The 15,388-nt window shown below is 42.7% G+C and overlaps 1 protein-coding gene across 3 annotated transcripts in view; it reads left to right on the top strand.

Annotated features, from left to right (window-relative positions):
* Positions 1–3,883: 3,883 nt before the first annotated feature.
* Positions 3,884–15,388, top strand: part of LOC125747333 (FYVE, RhoGEF and PH domain-containing protein 5-like) — a 40,831-nt gene continuing 29,326 nt past the window's right edge. For 2 of the 3 annotated variants that reach the window (XM_049022446.1, XM_049022447.1), the window contains exons 1-2: positions 3,915–4,136; positions 6,858–9,588. In XM_049022446.1, coding sequence (XP_048878403.1) covers positions 4,127–4,136; positions 6,858–9,588 — 2,741 coding nt within the window. In that variant the 5' untranslated portion in view covers positions 3,915–4,126. Of the gene's footprint in view, positions 4,137–6,857; positions 9,589–15,388 lie in introns of all 3 variants that reach the window. The other variant, XM_049022449.1, reaches the window with a different exon arrangement.

A 15,388-nucleotide genomic window follows, 5' to 3' on the forward strand; every position in this document is an offset into this window, starting at 1 on the left:
TCACTGTGTCTGTGCTCTGACTGTGCCATCCTGCCATACAGACTGATCTATCACTGTGTCTGTGCTCTGACTGAGCCATCCTACCATACAGACTGATCTCTCACTGTGTCTGTGCTCTGACTGTGCCATCCTGCCATACAGACTGATCTCTCACTGTGTCTGTGCTCTGACTGTGCCATCCTGCCATACAGACTGATCTCTCACTGTGTCTGTGCTCTGACTGTGCCATCCTGCCATACAGACTGATCTCTCATTGTGTCTGTGCTCTGACTGTGTCACTGTGCCGTCCAGGCCGGTCTCTCGCTGTGTCTGTGCTCTGACTGTGAGATCGTGCCATACAGGCTGGTTTCTCACTGTGTCTGTGCTCTGACTGTGTCATATGTGGTTAGTCAGGCCGTGTCTGTTCTCCATCTGTAGTGTGCTGTTGTCTGCCATATTGTGTCCTCTACCCAACGCAATATGTGAAACACAGCACCTTCATAAACACTTCTGGCTCAGCTTCTGGGTCAAGAACACAAGCGGGACACTTTCTCTTCCTGCCCTGTAATAAATATTGGGTGGGGGGGGGGGGGTGCAGCTCCATGGTGGACTTGGTTAAAAACAGGAGGAAGCAGAACATGGAAGCTTTGGCAGATGTTCAGTCCTCACCCTCAGCCGCCATGGCAGAGCTAAGTGTGATCATTTCTGGGGGCTGGACTTCATTTTAATAAAAGGTATTGATCGGCCTCTGTACTACCCCCCCCCCCCCCCACCACCAATAACACTGCTCTGTACACCCTCTTTGATGAAGTACTGATTTTCGGGTGTACCTGTTCATTCTAGGACCACTCCCCGTTTGTCTGGAAGTGGAAAGGTGTCATGGAGGTGTAGCTGGTCCTTTTAACTTAGCAAAGACAGAAATAAACACAGCTGTAGGTTCTGCCCCTCTTGTCACTAGTCACTCCCCCACAGTGCTCAGCAATGTCCGGGGGGTGGCCGTGTTGCTCTTTGACACCATGTTTTTTTCTGTCCTAGATCACCCCCCCCCCCCAACTAGCCCTGAAGTCCAGCTTTCTGTGCATGCTGGGTCAGAGCGAATACACCACCACCGCAGGAAATTTACATTCGAGCCAAAACATGCTTTCACCATCCGTGCGGCAAACATCACGTTGTTTACTCAGAATCTCACTACGTTTCTAAGACACAATGCACAAGGCTGGTTGTGTGCCTATCTCCTTCCCCTATGGGTTATGAAAGAAAAGATATTTGTGTGACTTACAAATCTAAGGTCAAATTTAGCACCGTTGAGTGTTTTCCAGAGACGGATGTGATTGTTAAGCCAAAGAGCTTGCGCTAAATTTAGCCGCGGCACCGTCAGTGAGGGAACAGACGATATACAGCCAATGGCTGCCAGCTGGGTCACATATTCAGCATTAAAAACACCATTTAATCATAATGTTTTGTCAGAGGAAGCAGCTGAGCTGTGAAACAGTGGCATTTGAAAAGCGGCACTAAGAAGCTGGCAGAATAGCAGCTTAATTTTGCTTTTAACTCTCATACATGCAGTACGAGCACCACTGCACAGGTCATCTGAATGTATTTGTCGATTAATAAAAAAATAATTAATTGTGTTTTTTTATTGGTTCATTTAAATTTTTCAAGGTAAGCGGAAATACACTGCAACAGAACCCTCGGGAATTTTGGGATATACACTGTAGAGATAATGTTTATCTGGAGTATTTTCCCTCATGTGAAATATCGCTTACGATGGTAGCCTGCAGCTTCACAGGGAAGCTTTTGGGGCTCCTCATCTTCAGCTGCAAATCATCAGGCCTCATTCCACCCCCCCGCACCATGCCACCCCCACCCACAGCCAGAACACGTATGGAAGTATCACATCTCTGCTGTAGAAAAAGTCTGATGCTATCTGGTATTTCTTACTGAACATATACCTTCTGTTAATTTATTTTAAAATGATATCTATTTATTAACTTAAATTCTTTTTCATGATGTAATGTTGGTCTTTTTAATTAATTTGCATTATGTTTACTTGTCTACGCTGCCTTGTTTGTTTGTGTGTAATTTACATGTATTGCTGCTGTACAAAAGTTCTCCCCCGGATCATTAAAGTTCATCTGATCTGTATTTTATGAACATTCATGGGAGACACGCCTGTTGGAGAAGTCCTTCCTGTGTGGTGTCCATCAGCAGGGCTGCACGCTCTATCCCAACACCGCACCCCTGACCCTCCCACCCTGTACTACCTGAGTGTCTGTTCTGTGGGCCTGTCTGTCTGCATTTCGCTCCACAAGGCACCCAAAGTGTAAATCACAACAGCTCCAAAACAACCTCAGGCTTTCTGTAAACGTGGCTTATATTTCAAATTTACTAGCTTGACCCGCTTACCTGTAAGCTAATTCTTGCTCTGACTCTCTGCAGGAGACATAACCTTTGAACTTTCAGTGTGATGAAAAAATAAATTTATCAGGAGAGATTTCCTCTGGGCTACGGATGTTTTGCCGAGTGAGGAGTAGTTGGGAGAGAACTCTGTCCCCCCTTACAGGAATTGCCTGTGTCCTATGACAGCCTCCCGTTCTTCCAGACTTGTTTTTCACCAGTTGGCTCCTTTGAACTTTGATTTATCTACAGAAGATAGTTCTTCACTGCAGTTTCATGCTGCCCTTTGGTGAATTCTCACTGCTTGTTGAAACAATGTTCACTTATTTAGTTCTGATTTTTTTTGGACGGCTGACGAAAGTGACAAAAAGATCCCTGTGAAACAAAATCACCCACCAATATGGGACATATCAGCATAGTCTCCAGCCCAAGTAAAGCTGATGGGCTTTTTTTATCCATGATATCACTGATCTTACTTTTCAGGACATCATAATCCTGATCAAATTAATCAGAGAGTTTCATATTCTTCTGAAAGAATATCTTTTTGTATATGTTATGACACTCTAAGGAGTTAACTGCCACAGTCCCGTCCACCTGTTGCCAAGGAAGCCCTGTGTGTTTTGGAGGAAATGGGGGGGATGGTTTCCTGTTATGCCTATTGCTTTAAAAGGGGGTTCTTTCCTCCAATCAGGCCACAAATGCCTCCCCAGGAAGTCCAGCGGTGGCAAAGGCCATTGGTATCTTAGGGAAACTGTTTTTAGAAATGGTTGTAAGCTACATCTGTTCAGTGACTAGTGCACTGAGAAAGACTGAGGTGAGGGAAAATGGATTTGCATTTTCCAACACAAAAAAGTAAATAACAGTTAGCTCGCAGGTTATTTCATCTGTTTATGACATTTGTGCATAGCCTGATGTTCACCTCTCACCTCTGACCTTCCTAGGCCCAGAAATCTCTATAGCAAAGATCAAGGGGTCCGTCCTCATCACACAGTTAATATTTTCTACATAGTGGTCTATAATTTTATTTGGAAATCATCTAAATCACTGATTGGTGCTATAGATCCATTCCAAGCTAATAATCCACGAGATACTGCGTTTTTGCCACTGCTTTTATTACCGGGAATGTATAGTTATCAAATTATATCTATCAAGATAAACCACCAACAACAGAATGCAACTCAGGAAACATTTTTATAAAACATATGTGTCTCTTAATATCCAATATTAAAACTAGCTGTATGAAGATTAATACAAGACTACAACAGATTTCTTATTAGAAGGATGCAGCTAGTTATTATACCTCTGTATAATAAGTCTATTAAAATACTGCCCTAATTAATCGATAATTCCTGTCCAAGCATGTGCGATCGATTGAGCCCGTCAGCGTCCTGCAGTTACGGTGGAAGGAGCTAACGGTTGTGGAGGGAACATGAGCGCTTTCTTCACAGTTCCTGCCTTAACATAAGAGCTTCCCACCCAGAGGGGAGGAAACACCTCGCACCCCCAATGCGAGCTCCCCCGCCGCACTCCGCCAGACTGGGCGCGTCGCCGGCGAAAGCAGGAGCGCAGCTGGAGCGATGTGACACGCTCAGGAGCATCACCCGTCCGCCCACGCCGTTTTAGCCCTGGCTTGTGGACATATCTGGAAGTAAGTCAGCCATTCAGCCTATCTTCGGATGCGCCGTACGCTTTTTGTTTAGAACGAGTGCCGAGGAGAGGTTCTGGGTGCCTTTGCAGATGATGTCTCAAAATGAACACAGGTAAGGTCCGTATACACTTCAGCAAAGCGCGGTGACAGAGAATACAAGCGACTTTTTATCAATTGTCTCTAATAAACAAAATTAACGAGCTATGTTTGTAAAACAAGATTTTCTTAATTTTTCACTCTAACAGTGAATATACCGAATGAAGAGTTTCTTTGGAGTACATTTTATTGTCTCTCAAAGTTCCGACTCTCTCTCTCTCTCTCTCTCTCTCTCTCTCTCTCTCTATATATATATATATATATATATATATATATATATATATATAATTTTATTTATATATAAATATATAAATATATATATTTGAATTCCAAACACGCATATGGCAACAAAAACAATTATAGGCTTATGTACTATACAAAAAAAAAATTGGCCTATCATTGTTTTTGTTGCCATACATGTATGTGTGTTTGCAATTTAGTAGTATGTCGTGGCAATTCTAACCCGAGAATGACCAGTTTGTTTAAGATATTCGTGCCCGGAACGCGACTGAGGTGCAACTCTATAAGTGCCGTAGTTTTCGGGAGATGTATTAATGTATTAAAATAAAATTAAATATAAAGATATTTGTTAATCGACAAGCGTGGTCTTCTGTAGTTGTTCAACAGAGTAAAACAATATAATTTATAATATAGGATTAAGCACAATTATGTTCACGTGAACAGCCACTATACTTTTCATATCCATATAGTTATAATAATAATAATAATAATAATAATAATAATAAACATTTGACTATTATTAGAAGCAATCATATTAGTACTCTTTTTGCTTTTTAACTTTTTGAAGGAAATTTCAAAACTGTGGTTCGCCTGTGTATATTGCAGGTTGTGAGCTGTACAACTTTCTACAAAACTGTGTAAGACATACAGATTGGAAATGGCGATATCTCATGGACAACACGTTTCCAGTAATTTTGTTGTTCTCTAGGATTTGAGTAATCTATTTAAAACGACCTCGTGTATATGCAAATTTTGTACAATAAATGACCACTAGATGGCGTGGAGTTTGCAAAATAAAAAGGAAAAAACACTGTGCCCCAACTAAGTTTAACGGTTTGTTCTTTATGTATAGGGTCTAAACGGTATGTTTATATCAAGGGCGTAGCTTTGGGTGTGGACGGTAGGTACTCGTCCCTTCCAATGTTGTGGGAGTACTGAGTGTGTTAAGGGGGGCGAGAGGTTCGGAGCTGATTTGGTCCCAACCAATGTTGAACGCAAACCTCTGCCATTGGTTTATATGGTGAATTATCTGCAGGCAAAGTTATGTTCTGTGCTGTGTGGCACCCTAGATTTTTTTTTTGTAGATGTGCATATCCTGTTGTTGGAAAGGGCTGTGTGGAGATTCCTGCTGTAGTCTCTGCTTTTTATTGTTCTGTGATAATCTGAAGAAAACAAAGACGGACACAGTGGCTCTGACATGGTTAAATCAGCAGAGAGAGAGGCTCTTGTGGGGTTCTTCACCGGAGAATCACAGGAAGAACGATAAGGAGGAAGTCCAGCGGTGTCACACATGCAGGACTCCAATTGGATCAGCAAGCAGCCAGTGCAGAGTTTGTCGTCTTTCCCCTGTGCACTTCCTGACAGTGTCATGCAGAGTCTGCTGAAATAGTTAATTAGTGGTGTGGAAAACAACGTCTTAGCAGAAAGAGAAGAAAGTGTGCTGAGTTCAGGGGGATGCGTACAGATATAGGTGCAGTATGACAGGAAAATTCTGTGGTTGTATAGAGTATTCTAATTATGGGGGGACCGTTTAAAACACTTTAAAAACAAATATTTCTTGGTGAAAATGTGCATAATGTTATAACATTTTTCTAAGCTCTGCTTTAGGTCATTAATAACTATCATATATGTGTGTTAACGTAACAAGACTTTTGTTCACATATCATCACATATTATCACATATCATTCAGCACAGCTCTGACCGGTGGGAGATGCCATTTCCAGCTTTCTGTATGATATCATTTAGCTATCTACACCTTTTTCACCTTCTAATCAAGCTATCAATTAATCATTTGATTTACATTTCCAGACAAATGTTAAGTGTTTCACTGAAGAATAGTCATGTTGTATGGTTTGCAGTAGAACCGAGCCAAGGAAATGCAATTCAAATGTGTAGGGCGGGTACAGGAAGATGTAATGTTTTGTTGCCTCATACTAAATTTACTAAACACCGAATTATTTTGTAAAAATAATTTGTGTGTGTGTGTGTGTGTGTATATATATATATATATATATATATATATATATATATATATATATATATATATATCCATCCATCCATCCATTTTCCAAACTGCTTATCCTACTGGGTCGCGGGGGGGGGGGGGGGGGTCCGGAGCCTATCCCGGAAGCAATGGGCACGAGGCAGGGAACAACCCTGGATGGGGGGCCAGCCCATCGCAGGGCACACACACACACCATTCACTCACACATGCACACCTATGGGCAATTTAGCAACTCCAGTTAACCTCAGCAAAAAATGATGTTGCGGACAGGAAACGGGAGTCCAAGAAGCATATAGTGTTTGGAACGTAACTCATTCGTAAGTAGAGGAGCATCTGTGGATACATATATATATAATACTTGTATATTTAAGATATACAGTTTGAAATATGGGTATAATACAACAGGTGAAGTGACAGAAGAAAGAGACTTCCTTGTTTCTATTTTTAGGCAACCAATATATCATTTTCTCTTTTGTTTTTTCTTTTTTCAGAGTATCTGAAGTCACCACATTCTTCAAAGCCAAGAATTTTAAATCATTTGACTATTAGGTTGCCTTCTACCCTGATGTCCAGACCTTGCATTGTCCCTCAGGGTGCCAGACCTCCTATCGCACCCAAGCCTTCCCTGCTGCACAATTCAGCGCAGCCAGAGAAGGAGGAGGGCTGCCCGCATGCTAATGGACACCTGGACTCAGAAGAGGACCACGAGCTGAATGCCTGCCAGGAAACAAGAGTACAACTTGGGAGGCATGTTGTGGAATCCTGTGATGAAGAGGAACAGTTGACAGAGACACTCTATGGGAATGAGGTCAAAGAGGAGAAGGTAGAGGAGGAGAGCGAGTTGAAGGCACAGGGTCTGAACTTGATAAACTCCGTAGAAATGGAGGGCAGTGATTTTGCTGACATGGTTGAGGTTTGTGATGCGGAATCCATGCCTGAGTCACTGGACAGTGCTGAAATCAGTGATCTCGAAGACATGGAGAGCTTAGAACCCTGGAGCAACAATGCTGAAGAAGAGGTTCCACAGGCTGATGAACTCCCAAACCATAGCATGGCATTTGATAAACATGAATCAGCCAGTGAATCATCTCATGAGCATGAAATAGGACACTTGCAGGGAAATGAGAGCCCATTTAAAGATGGTGACAAGATCCAGAATGATCCAGAAGAGACAACAGATGAACTGTGCAGTGAGGGTGAGTCAGATCTACAAAGTGCACCTTCTCAAGAGGACTGCAGCGAAGGATGTCTACCTTGTCACAGGTTTACTGTAGGTGGGGAACTCTCTGTGGTGTTAGATTTCTGCAGAGTTCCTTTATCATTGGATGAATGCACTTACGATGTGATTGGTCCCCCATGTGACACAGATTCAGCTCAACCGGAGACCCTCACAGATAACACTGATAAGTCCCAGGTGTTTCAGGATACTTGGGAGGGCTTTCAGCCTTACTCGGTCATTGAGTCAGTCCCTGGGGAAGATGTACTTAATACAACAGACATTAACAGGAACATCAGCAGCACATCAGAAGGTCTAGACCCAGCTTGCAACAGTAACTTGGAGCCTTACTATGTTTCAGCAAATGAAGTGAATGATGTGGATGAAAGTCAAGCTAACCCCAATCAGTGTGTCAGTCCTGAATCAGGACACCCAGGTGTTGCAAATGTAAATTCTAATGAAGAATCAGGTCAGGCGAAGGAAGATGACTATGCAGATATTGATGAAGCTGGGAATTTAGATCAACTTGAATGCCCATCCTCAGAAGACTATGTTGAAATCGGTGATGATGAAGAGAGAGTGGAAACAGAACAAAAGAAATCATCAAAAGAATCTAAAGAGACAGGAAGGCCTTGTCTCCCACTTCTGAATCCGAGAAACTGCCAGCCACGATTCAGACTGTGCGCTATCACCGTGCCAGCAGATATGGACCTCAGTGGAACGGAGCACACTAATCGACTGGTGCTCGCCGATACCTCGGATGCCCTTGAGGATGACACTGATGAAGAAGGCCACATTGTACCTTATTTTGAGGATTTGGATACACAGAGGGACAACATCAGTGATGAACATGTCTATGAGGAAGCCGGACTGGACTCAGAGGGGGAAAACTTCCTGTCCCTGGAAAGAAAGAGCATTGTAACACGGTCATGCTCCCTTTCTGGAAAAGTGCCTGGCTACGTTCCTGAGACTGTTCCTGAGGAGCCCGGGACTGAATATCTGACCCATGACTACTACACAGTGTCTGTAGATGAGAGCCACAGTATTCTGAGAATTAGTGAGGATGTGGACTTCAACCATGTTGTTCCTTCGTCCAAACATAGGGGCTTTAATATCTACCCCCGGTCGTTTTCCATGGAGGGACGGGATATGCCGATGAATGCGTACAGGGAGCATGAATGTTCTCCAGGGGAAAAAGGAAGGATGAAGAGGATAGATGACAATCTCTCTCTGCCCTGTGTCATCACTTCATCTGGAAGCTTTTCTCAGAAAAGTCACCAGGCCTCTAGTGGGATGTCCACACCAACTTCCGTGGTTGACATCCCACCTCCTTTCGAGTTAGCCTACATCACCAAGAAGCCCATCACCAAAAGTTCCCCTTCTCTATTGATTGAGAATGACTCCCCAGAAAAACAAAACAAGAAGAAGACCTCCTTTAAGCGCTTTCTGGCCCTCAAGTTTAAAAGAAAGACAGAGAGTAAAGACACAAATTTCCCTTCCTCTCGGTCATCCTCAGAGTCTAGCCATCATGGGCCATTCCGATTCCGGGCCATGGAGAAAAAGAGTGCAGGTAGCTCCCCACAACTTCTTTGCAAGTCAGGGAAACTTCAACGCTCCTCCGACTCCCTGACTACCTTCCTATTTTACAACGATGGGCCATGCAGGAAAAATACAAACAAAACCAACAACCGGCGTGTGTCTCGTGTGGAGTCATTTGAGGATCGCTCTGGGCCACCATTCATGCCTCTTCCTTTGACCAAGCTGAGGTCCATCTCCTTCCCTAGTGCAGATACTTCTGACTATGAGAACATACCTGCCATGAATTCCGACTATGAGAATGTCCCAGTCCCACCTAGGAGACCTGTCCGAGTGGGGACCTTCACAGAGTTCTTTGATGACCCCAATCGGGGACACTCCACATCCAATGAGAATGACGGATATGTGGACATGAGTAGCTTTGCCGGATTTGACAGTAAACCTCAAACACCAGAGCAAGACTCTGAAAGGTAAAGTGGAATGTGTCTGTTTCCTAACATGTTAACCTTACAAGGTCCTTGAGAGGTTCCAGTCCTTGCACTTTTAGTGATATATCAGAGTGACACAGGGGTCTTCAAAGTGCATTTGAAGGTTCTTTCAACTCAATGCAAGATAATTGTTTTTTAAATAATGAATTATTCTATTTTGCAATAAGTGAAATATGTAAAATGTTAATGGTAAAACTCAAGAGATAACTGTGGCCACATAGTGGAGGATGATACAGTGGCTCAGTGGATGTTCTAGTTGTATTACAAAGGATTCTTCTGGCTATATTGGTTTCCTCCCATGGTCCAAAAAGGTGCTTTTGGGCTGTTTGCCATCAATTTCCCTTAGTGAGTGTATCCCGTGAGATGGACTGGAATCCTGGGTGTTTCCTGATTAGAAATAGGCTACAGGCTCATTGTGACCCTGTATTCGATAAATTGTTTTGGGACGAGGGTGTATGAAGTATGTCTATTTATTACATAAAAACATCACTTTGTTTTATATAAGAAATAAATCAAATACATAGCCTATTGGTTTAGGGGGGTCTTTCCGAATGTGATGCAGATGTAATTTTGGTGGTAGTTTTGGAATTGTAGTTTGTGGGTTTGTTATGTATTTTTACAAGGTTCACTGTGTGTTTATGACCTGTAATGGTTTGGGTTTCAGCATCTCATTGAAGCCAGAAACACTTCTTTGCCAATGGCATAGGCTTAGGGTTAAGTACTGTTGTGAGATTAGTGTTAGGGCTCCTTTCATAGTGACTTATATGAGATTAGTTTTAGGGTTCTGTTCATAGTGGCCTTTGTGAGACTAGGGTTAGGGTTCTGTTCATAGTGACCTATAATTTATAGAGAATGATGTTGATGATATTACCTTGAAACATAAGCTATGTTAACATAAGCTGAGTGTTAAAGTACTTCCATAGAGTTCTTCTAGACTGATTTTTGACCATATCTGTCAGATAACATGGTAATAACCAAGCTATTCTAAATAGTGATGGGTGACTTCCCCAGACCGAAGGAGCAGTCAGTGTGGCATCTGGTTGGCCAGGCAGGTCAGAAGCACCTACATGGAGTGCTTGTCTAACTATGTTATGCCAAATGTAGATGCTCAGAAATGTTTATTTTTTGCTATGCTATCGTACACGTCCAGCCAGGCCTATCCCCCAAACTTACGGTCTCAGACATTTTTCTTCCCCACGGCATGCCATTTCTAGTGACACCAAGGAGGTTCCTGTTCATGAAAAGCATTATTTCCAAATGCAGTAAGGGTGACACTTAGCAGTCTTTTGTTATCACTCAACCAGGAAGGAATTGCTGAAAAAAACTAGTGTCAAATACTAATCTCATAGTGAACCAAGGTTGAAAAACTTTTGAGAATGTATCACAGAGCTTTCTCTGCCCCCATAGTCTCTAAATGTGAGACAGTAGCACAGTGACCAGCCAACAATGCAGTAATATACTCTACATAAAGCGCATAAGTATAAACCTGTGCCACTGAATTGTTCTCTACAATTCCAACTACGCTAATATTCCAGTTGTTCCCAGAATCTAAGCTACTGCTATACTATTCCAGCCTGCTCTCCCCAAACGCTCCACTGCTGTACTGCCACCATTTTGTCCTACCTGAAGTAATAGAAGTATAGATACCTACCTTCCCACATACCCACTTACTGTTCTACTGTTCAAAGTATCCCGCTGCTAGCTGTATTCTTTCCCTATCACCCTTTTTCCATAACTCTCAGTAATCTGTGCCCTTCCACCCCCTACCATTATGTAAAATGGCCCTTTCTCTTCCTCCTGACTGCTCTTGACCTGCAGTCGAGCCCCGTCCATTCCTGTACTGTACACACTTTCGTTGGCGTGGCTTGGTGTGACGTCCTCGCAGGTCTACCTACTGTGGTTTTGTGCTTCAGACTGGTGCTGCAGTAATAAAAACTGATTGAATGTGCCTCCTAGTGTCTTGAGCAGTGAGAGTCCTGGGTGCTTACCATGGGTAATAACAGTCAGTGCTGAAATACATACGATTGTAGCACGGTGGGTGACAAAACGAATGTGCCTCTTTATTTTTCCCAGAACTGCCGGAAGGTCTGAGAGTATCATCTAGACGTTTCTTGTGTGGCTCATTACTGAAAAGGGTTTTGTTGACAGGAAATTGTCTTTCAGGTATTTATTTTGTAATATAGCTCTTTTTTAATACGATAAGCATCACCTGTGATTTCATGCATTTTTAACTCCGTTGTGGGGACGGGAAATTTGCACTTTATGTGTTTTTCAAAATGCATTTGGCAGCATATGAATGATTAGGTGCCATAACTTTGAACATGAAGGTTGAGACCACATCTTGTTTTCAGGGGACACAATCTCTGGTGGCTTTGTGAGGAGATGTTATGATGGACCGTGGCTTCTGGGTTTGAGAAGCTGAAGAGAATGGTATCCACCCCCATTTGAGGATGTTGATGGTCACTCCTGTTGCTGGCTTGGTTTTAGTAAAGAACATTGCAGCTACCATCTGTTGGCATTTGCTTTTAACTAGCCAATAGAATTAAAAATGTTGTATCTCATGATCTGAGCTAGCTAATTCCTGGTGCGCTAAATGTATGTGGTTATTTTGATCATTAGGGCAATGCTATGGCCTGTCACCTCCAGGGCTCTGGGTTTGATTCCTGCTGGCTCTGTGCATGTATGTCCCTTCAGGTGTTTCAATTTTCCTCCTAAATTCAAAGGTGGACATTTTACATGAATTGGCATCCATAAGAGATACATAAAGATAAAATGGATAGATTGATTTTGATAATCGCAATATTCCATTGTCATTGCAGTGGTCATTTTCAGGTATATTGAGCAATATAAGTGTTAACTGCATAAATACAGATTAATGGCTAGAGGTTAAGCTAGGGAAACATGATGTCTGATTTGACTGGCAGTCTTAAAAGTGGTTTATTTAGAGGTCAACCTGGTGTCTTATATATAAATATGGTTCTTAATCTTCCTCTAGGGGGCAGTAGTAGGCGAAGTGATGTGCACCAGGATTCTCCTGGGCATAGGCCATTCTGAACATCAGCTGCACAGAGGTCATTTCCAGGTCATCTCCTGGGAGGAAGTGTCCTGCCTTGCAGCTTCCGCTTCACTGTTTACAGGAAATGCTGGACAAGGGGCCTGTAACCACTGGGGCAGGGCGTGGAGTACGAAGTTCCCAGACTCCCCTGCGTTTAGAAAAACAAGCCACACCTTGTCCCACTTATATACATACAGAAGAAGTGCCTGCCATGAAAAGTCACCTCAAGAACAAAAGGAGTTGTTTTTGTCTTGACTCAGGGTCCATGTTGTTTTCACTACAAGAGAAACACTGCCTGAAACAGACTCTTCAGAACTTTATAGTGAAATCACTGGATCCAGGGTAAGACTTCATAGGCAATGTGGCTCATGCTATTGACGTATGGTTTTGCTTATCGTCATGGCAAACACGCAGGTTAGACGCACGTGGAAACACAAAAGTTCCCCATGTGAAGGGGGTGAATAGATGCATACTGGGTCACTGAGCTGTAGTCCCATGCCAGCGGAAGAGTTACAGTGTCCCTGATCTACAGCTGTTGGCAAGGGCGTAACTTTGGCTGGAACACTGGGAGGGTTGAGGTCTCCACCCATTACAGGAGAAACATGATTATTGGGGAGGGTTGCATTAGCTGGTTTTGATTTATTGGGGGTGCTACAACCCCCCCACTCCCCCGCAATTTACGCTCATGGCTATTGGAGACTCACTACCAGAGACCACCTGCAAGTTCATGGTCTCTGGAAAAATGACCCGCAGGTGCCACCCCAGTGATCTGAATGGTGCTTAACAGAGTCAGCAGTCTAGCAGATAAGCTGGAGATAAGCATAAATCATGTCACTTTTACTGGGTTTTCAGTAACCAGCAAGGATTTATTTACTCATATCACACAAAATACTGGTGCCTCTAAAAGCTTTTAGTGAAAATGTCTCTGTAATATTTTACTTTTTTTTATTTAGTAGATGCTGCTTTCATCCAAAGTGGCATACATTTTTGAGAAAGCCGGGGCAAACAGCCCCTGGTGCAATTGGGGGTTAAGGGCCTTGCTCAGGGGCTCAACAGTAACACCATTCTGCCGACGCTGGGACTCAAACACGCTGAGCCACACACTGCCACCCTACTCAGCCACAGCGCCCCTGGTGGTATCACTGTGTAAGAACCTGGAAAGTACGCTTTAACTAACGCACACACATACTGACCATAAACACTTTAATGCTCAACACCTAATTTTATTGAATTGCAAATTATAAACCTCTGCAAAGCTTGCTAAATGGGAGTGAACAGTATTGTTAAAATGTTTATGTAATGTCCTTCGTAATTTGGTAAGTAAATTTAGCTAAAGGGTGTAATAAAGTTTTACGGCTGCAGAAGTAGTGGGTGTCATAATTACATTACATTAGTGGTAACGATTAAGCTTCTTAACTTTTTTCCCATAAGTTATGCTTGCTAATACAGGGATATGGCGACAGTCTGAAGTTGGATGGGGACAAGAAGGGGGCCATTTAGGTCTTCCAGGACTGATCAATATACACCATTAGTCAAATTTTATGACCAACATATTACTATCTATATCAGAGTTTCTCAAGCGAGTCCTCGGGAACCCACTAGAAAGCCCCCTTCAACTCCACAACCAATCAAGAACACAAAATACCTGGTACGGCTACACAGGGAACTGGAAGGGAACAGAAATGTGGACTCTCTGGGGTCTCTGAAGACAGGCGTAAGAAACACTGGTATATATGCCAGTTTAATGTATGATTTTATACTGCTGTTATAAAGTCACATTATCTACATAAGCTTTAAAGTAGGTACTTAGCTTTAATTGTACAACAGAAGTTGTATTCAGTTTTCTTTCATCCACAAATTAACACCAAACCTTAACATTAACACCTTAAACATGGTCTGTCATCAATACGCTATGACACACACATGTGTGTATGAGGTACCACTTCACCTTATGATCTTCATATTATATTTGTATTTTATAAGGCCCATTGTATTCATTAAATAGGTAGCGGAGTAGCTATGTACAGCCTCTCCCCAGGTTGCGATGGGATTATATTCCGATAAACCTATCGTAAGGTGAAAATATTGTAAGGCAAAAATGCATTTTAATACAGCACACCTAACATAACAAACATCATAGCCTAACCTAGCCTACCCTAAACATGCTTAGAACACTTGCATTAGCCTACATTCATAAATAAAAAGCCTATTTTATAATAAAGTGTTGAATATCTCATGTAATTTATTGAATAATGTACTGAAAGTGAAAAACATTTACCCACCATAACATGGACTGTTGTCCAGAGTGTCTGTACATAGAGTCTTAACCTGATCTGCCGCTGTGGGTGAGCCAGCTGTTTCAATGGGGAAAAGTAAAATTTACTTTCATACCACTAGACATAGAAAGTTTTGCTAGCTCTTCTCTGTTATGTGCCTTTTTATATGCTCCTACACTTCTCCTTCTCATGCTCAGCTGACTTTTTCTCCGTAAGAGCCTAAACGAAGGCAGTCGAATGTCACATTGACAGTATATTGCAAACAGAGAAGCTGTAGTTGTTTCATGGTTGGGTTGGAAAGAGGGCGACATCTTTCCAAAATCATTCACTGATTCTACCTGAGAAACTCATTGACAAGAAGAGCTGGGCTTAAGCTCACTCAGGATTAGCCAGGGTTGGAAAGGGTGCAGGGTCTCCAAGAGCCACCCTCGGGGTCACTCGGCACTCGCTG

The sequence above is a fragment of the Brienomyrus brachyistius genome, chromosome 8 (assembly GCF_023856365.1).
Source record: "Brienomyrus brachyistius isolate T26 chromosome 8, BBRACH_0.4, whole genome shotgun sequence".
In the NCBI taxonomy this organism is placed as follows: Eukaryota; Metazoa; Chordata; class Actinopteri; order Osteoglossiformes; family Mormyridae; genus Brienomyrus; species Brienomyrus brachyistius.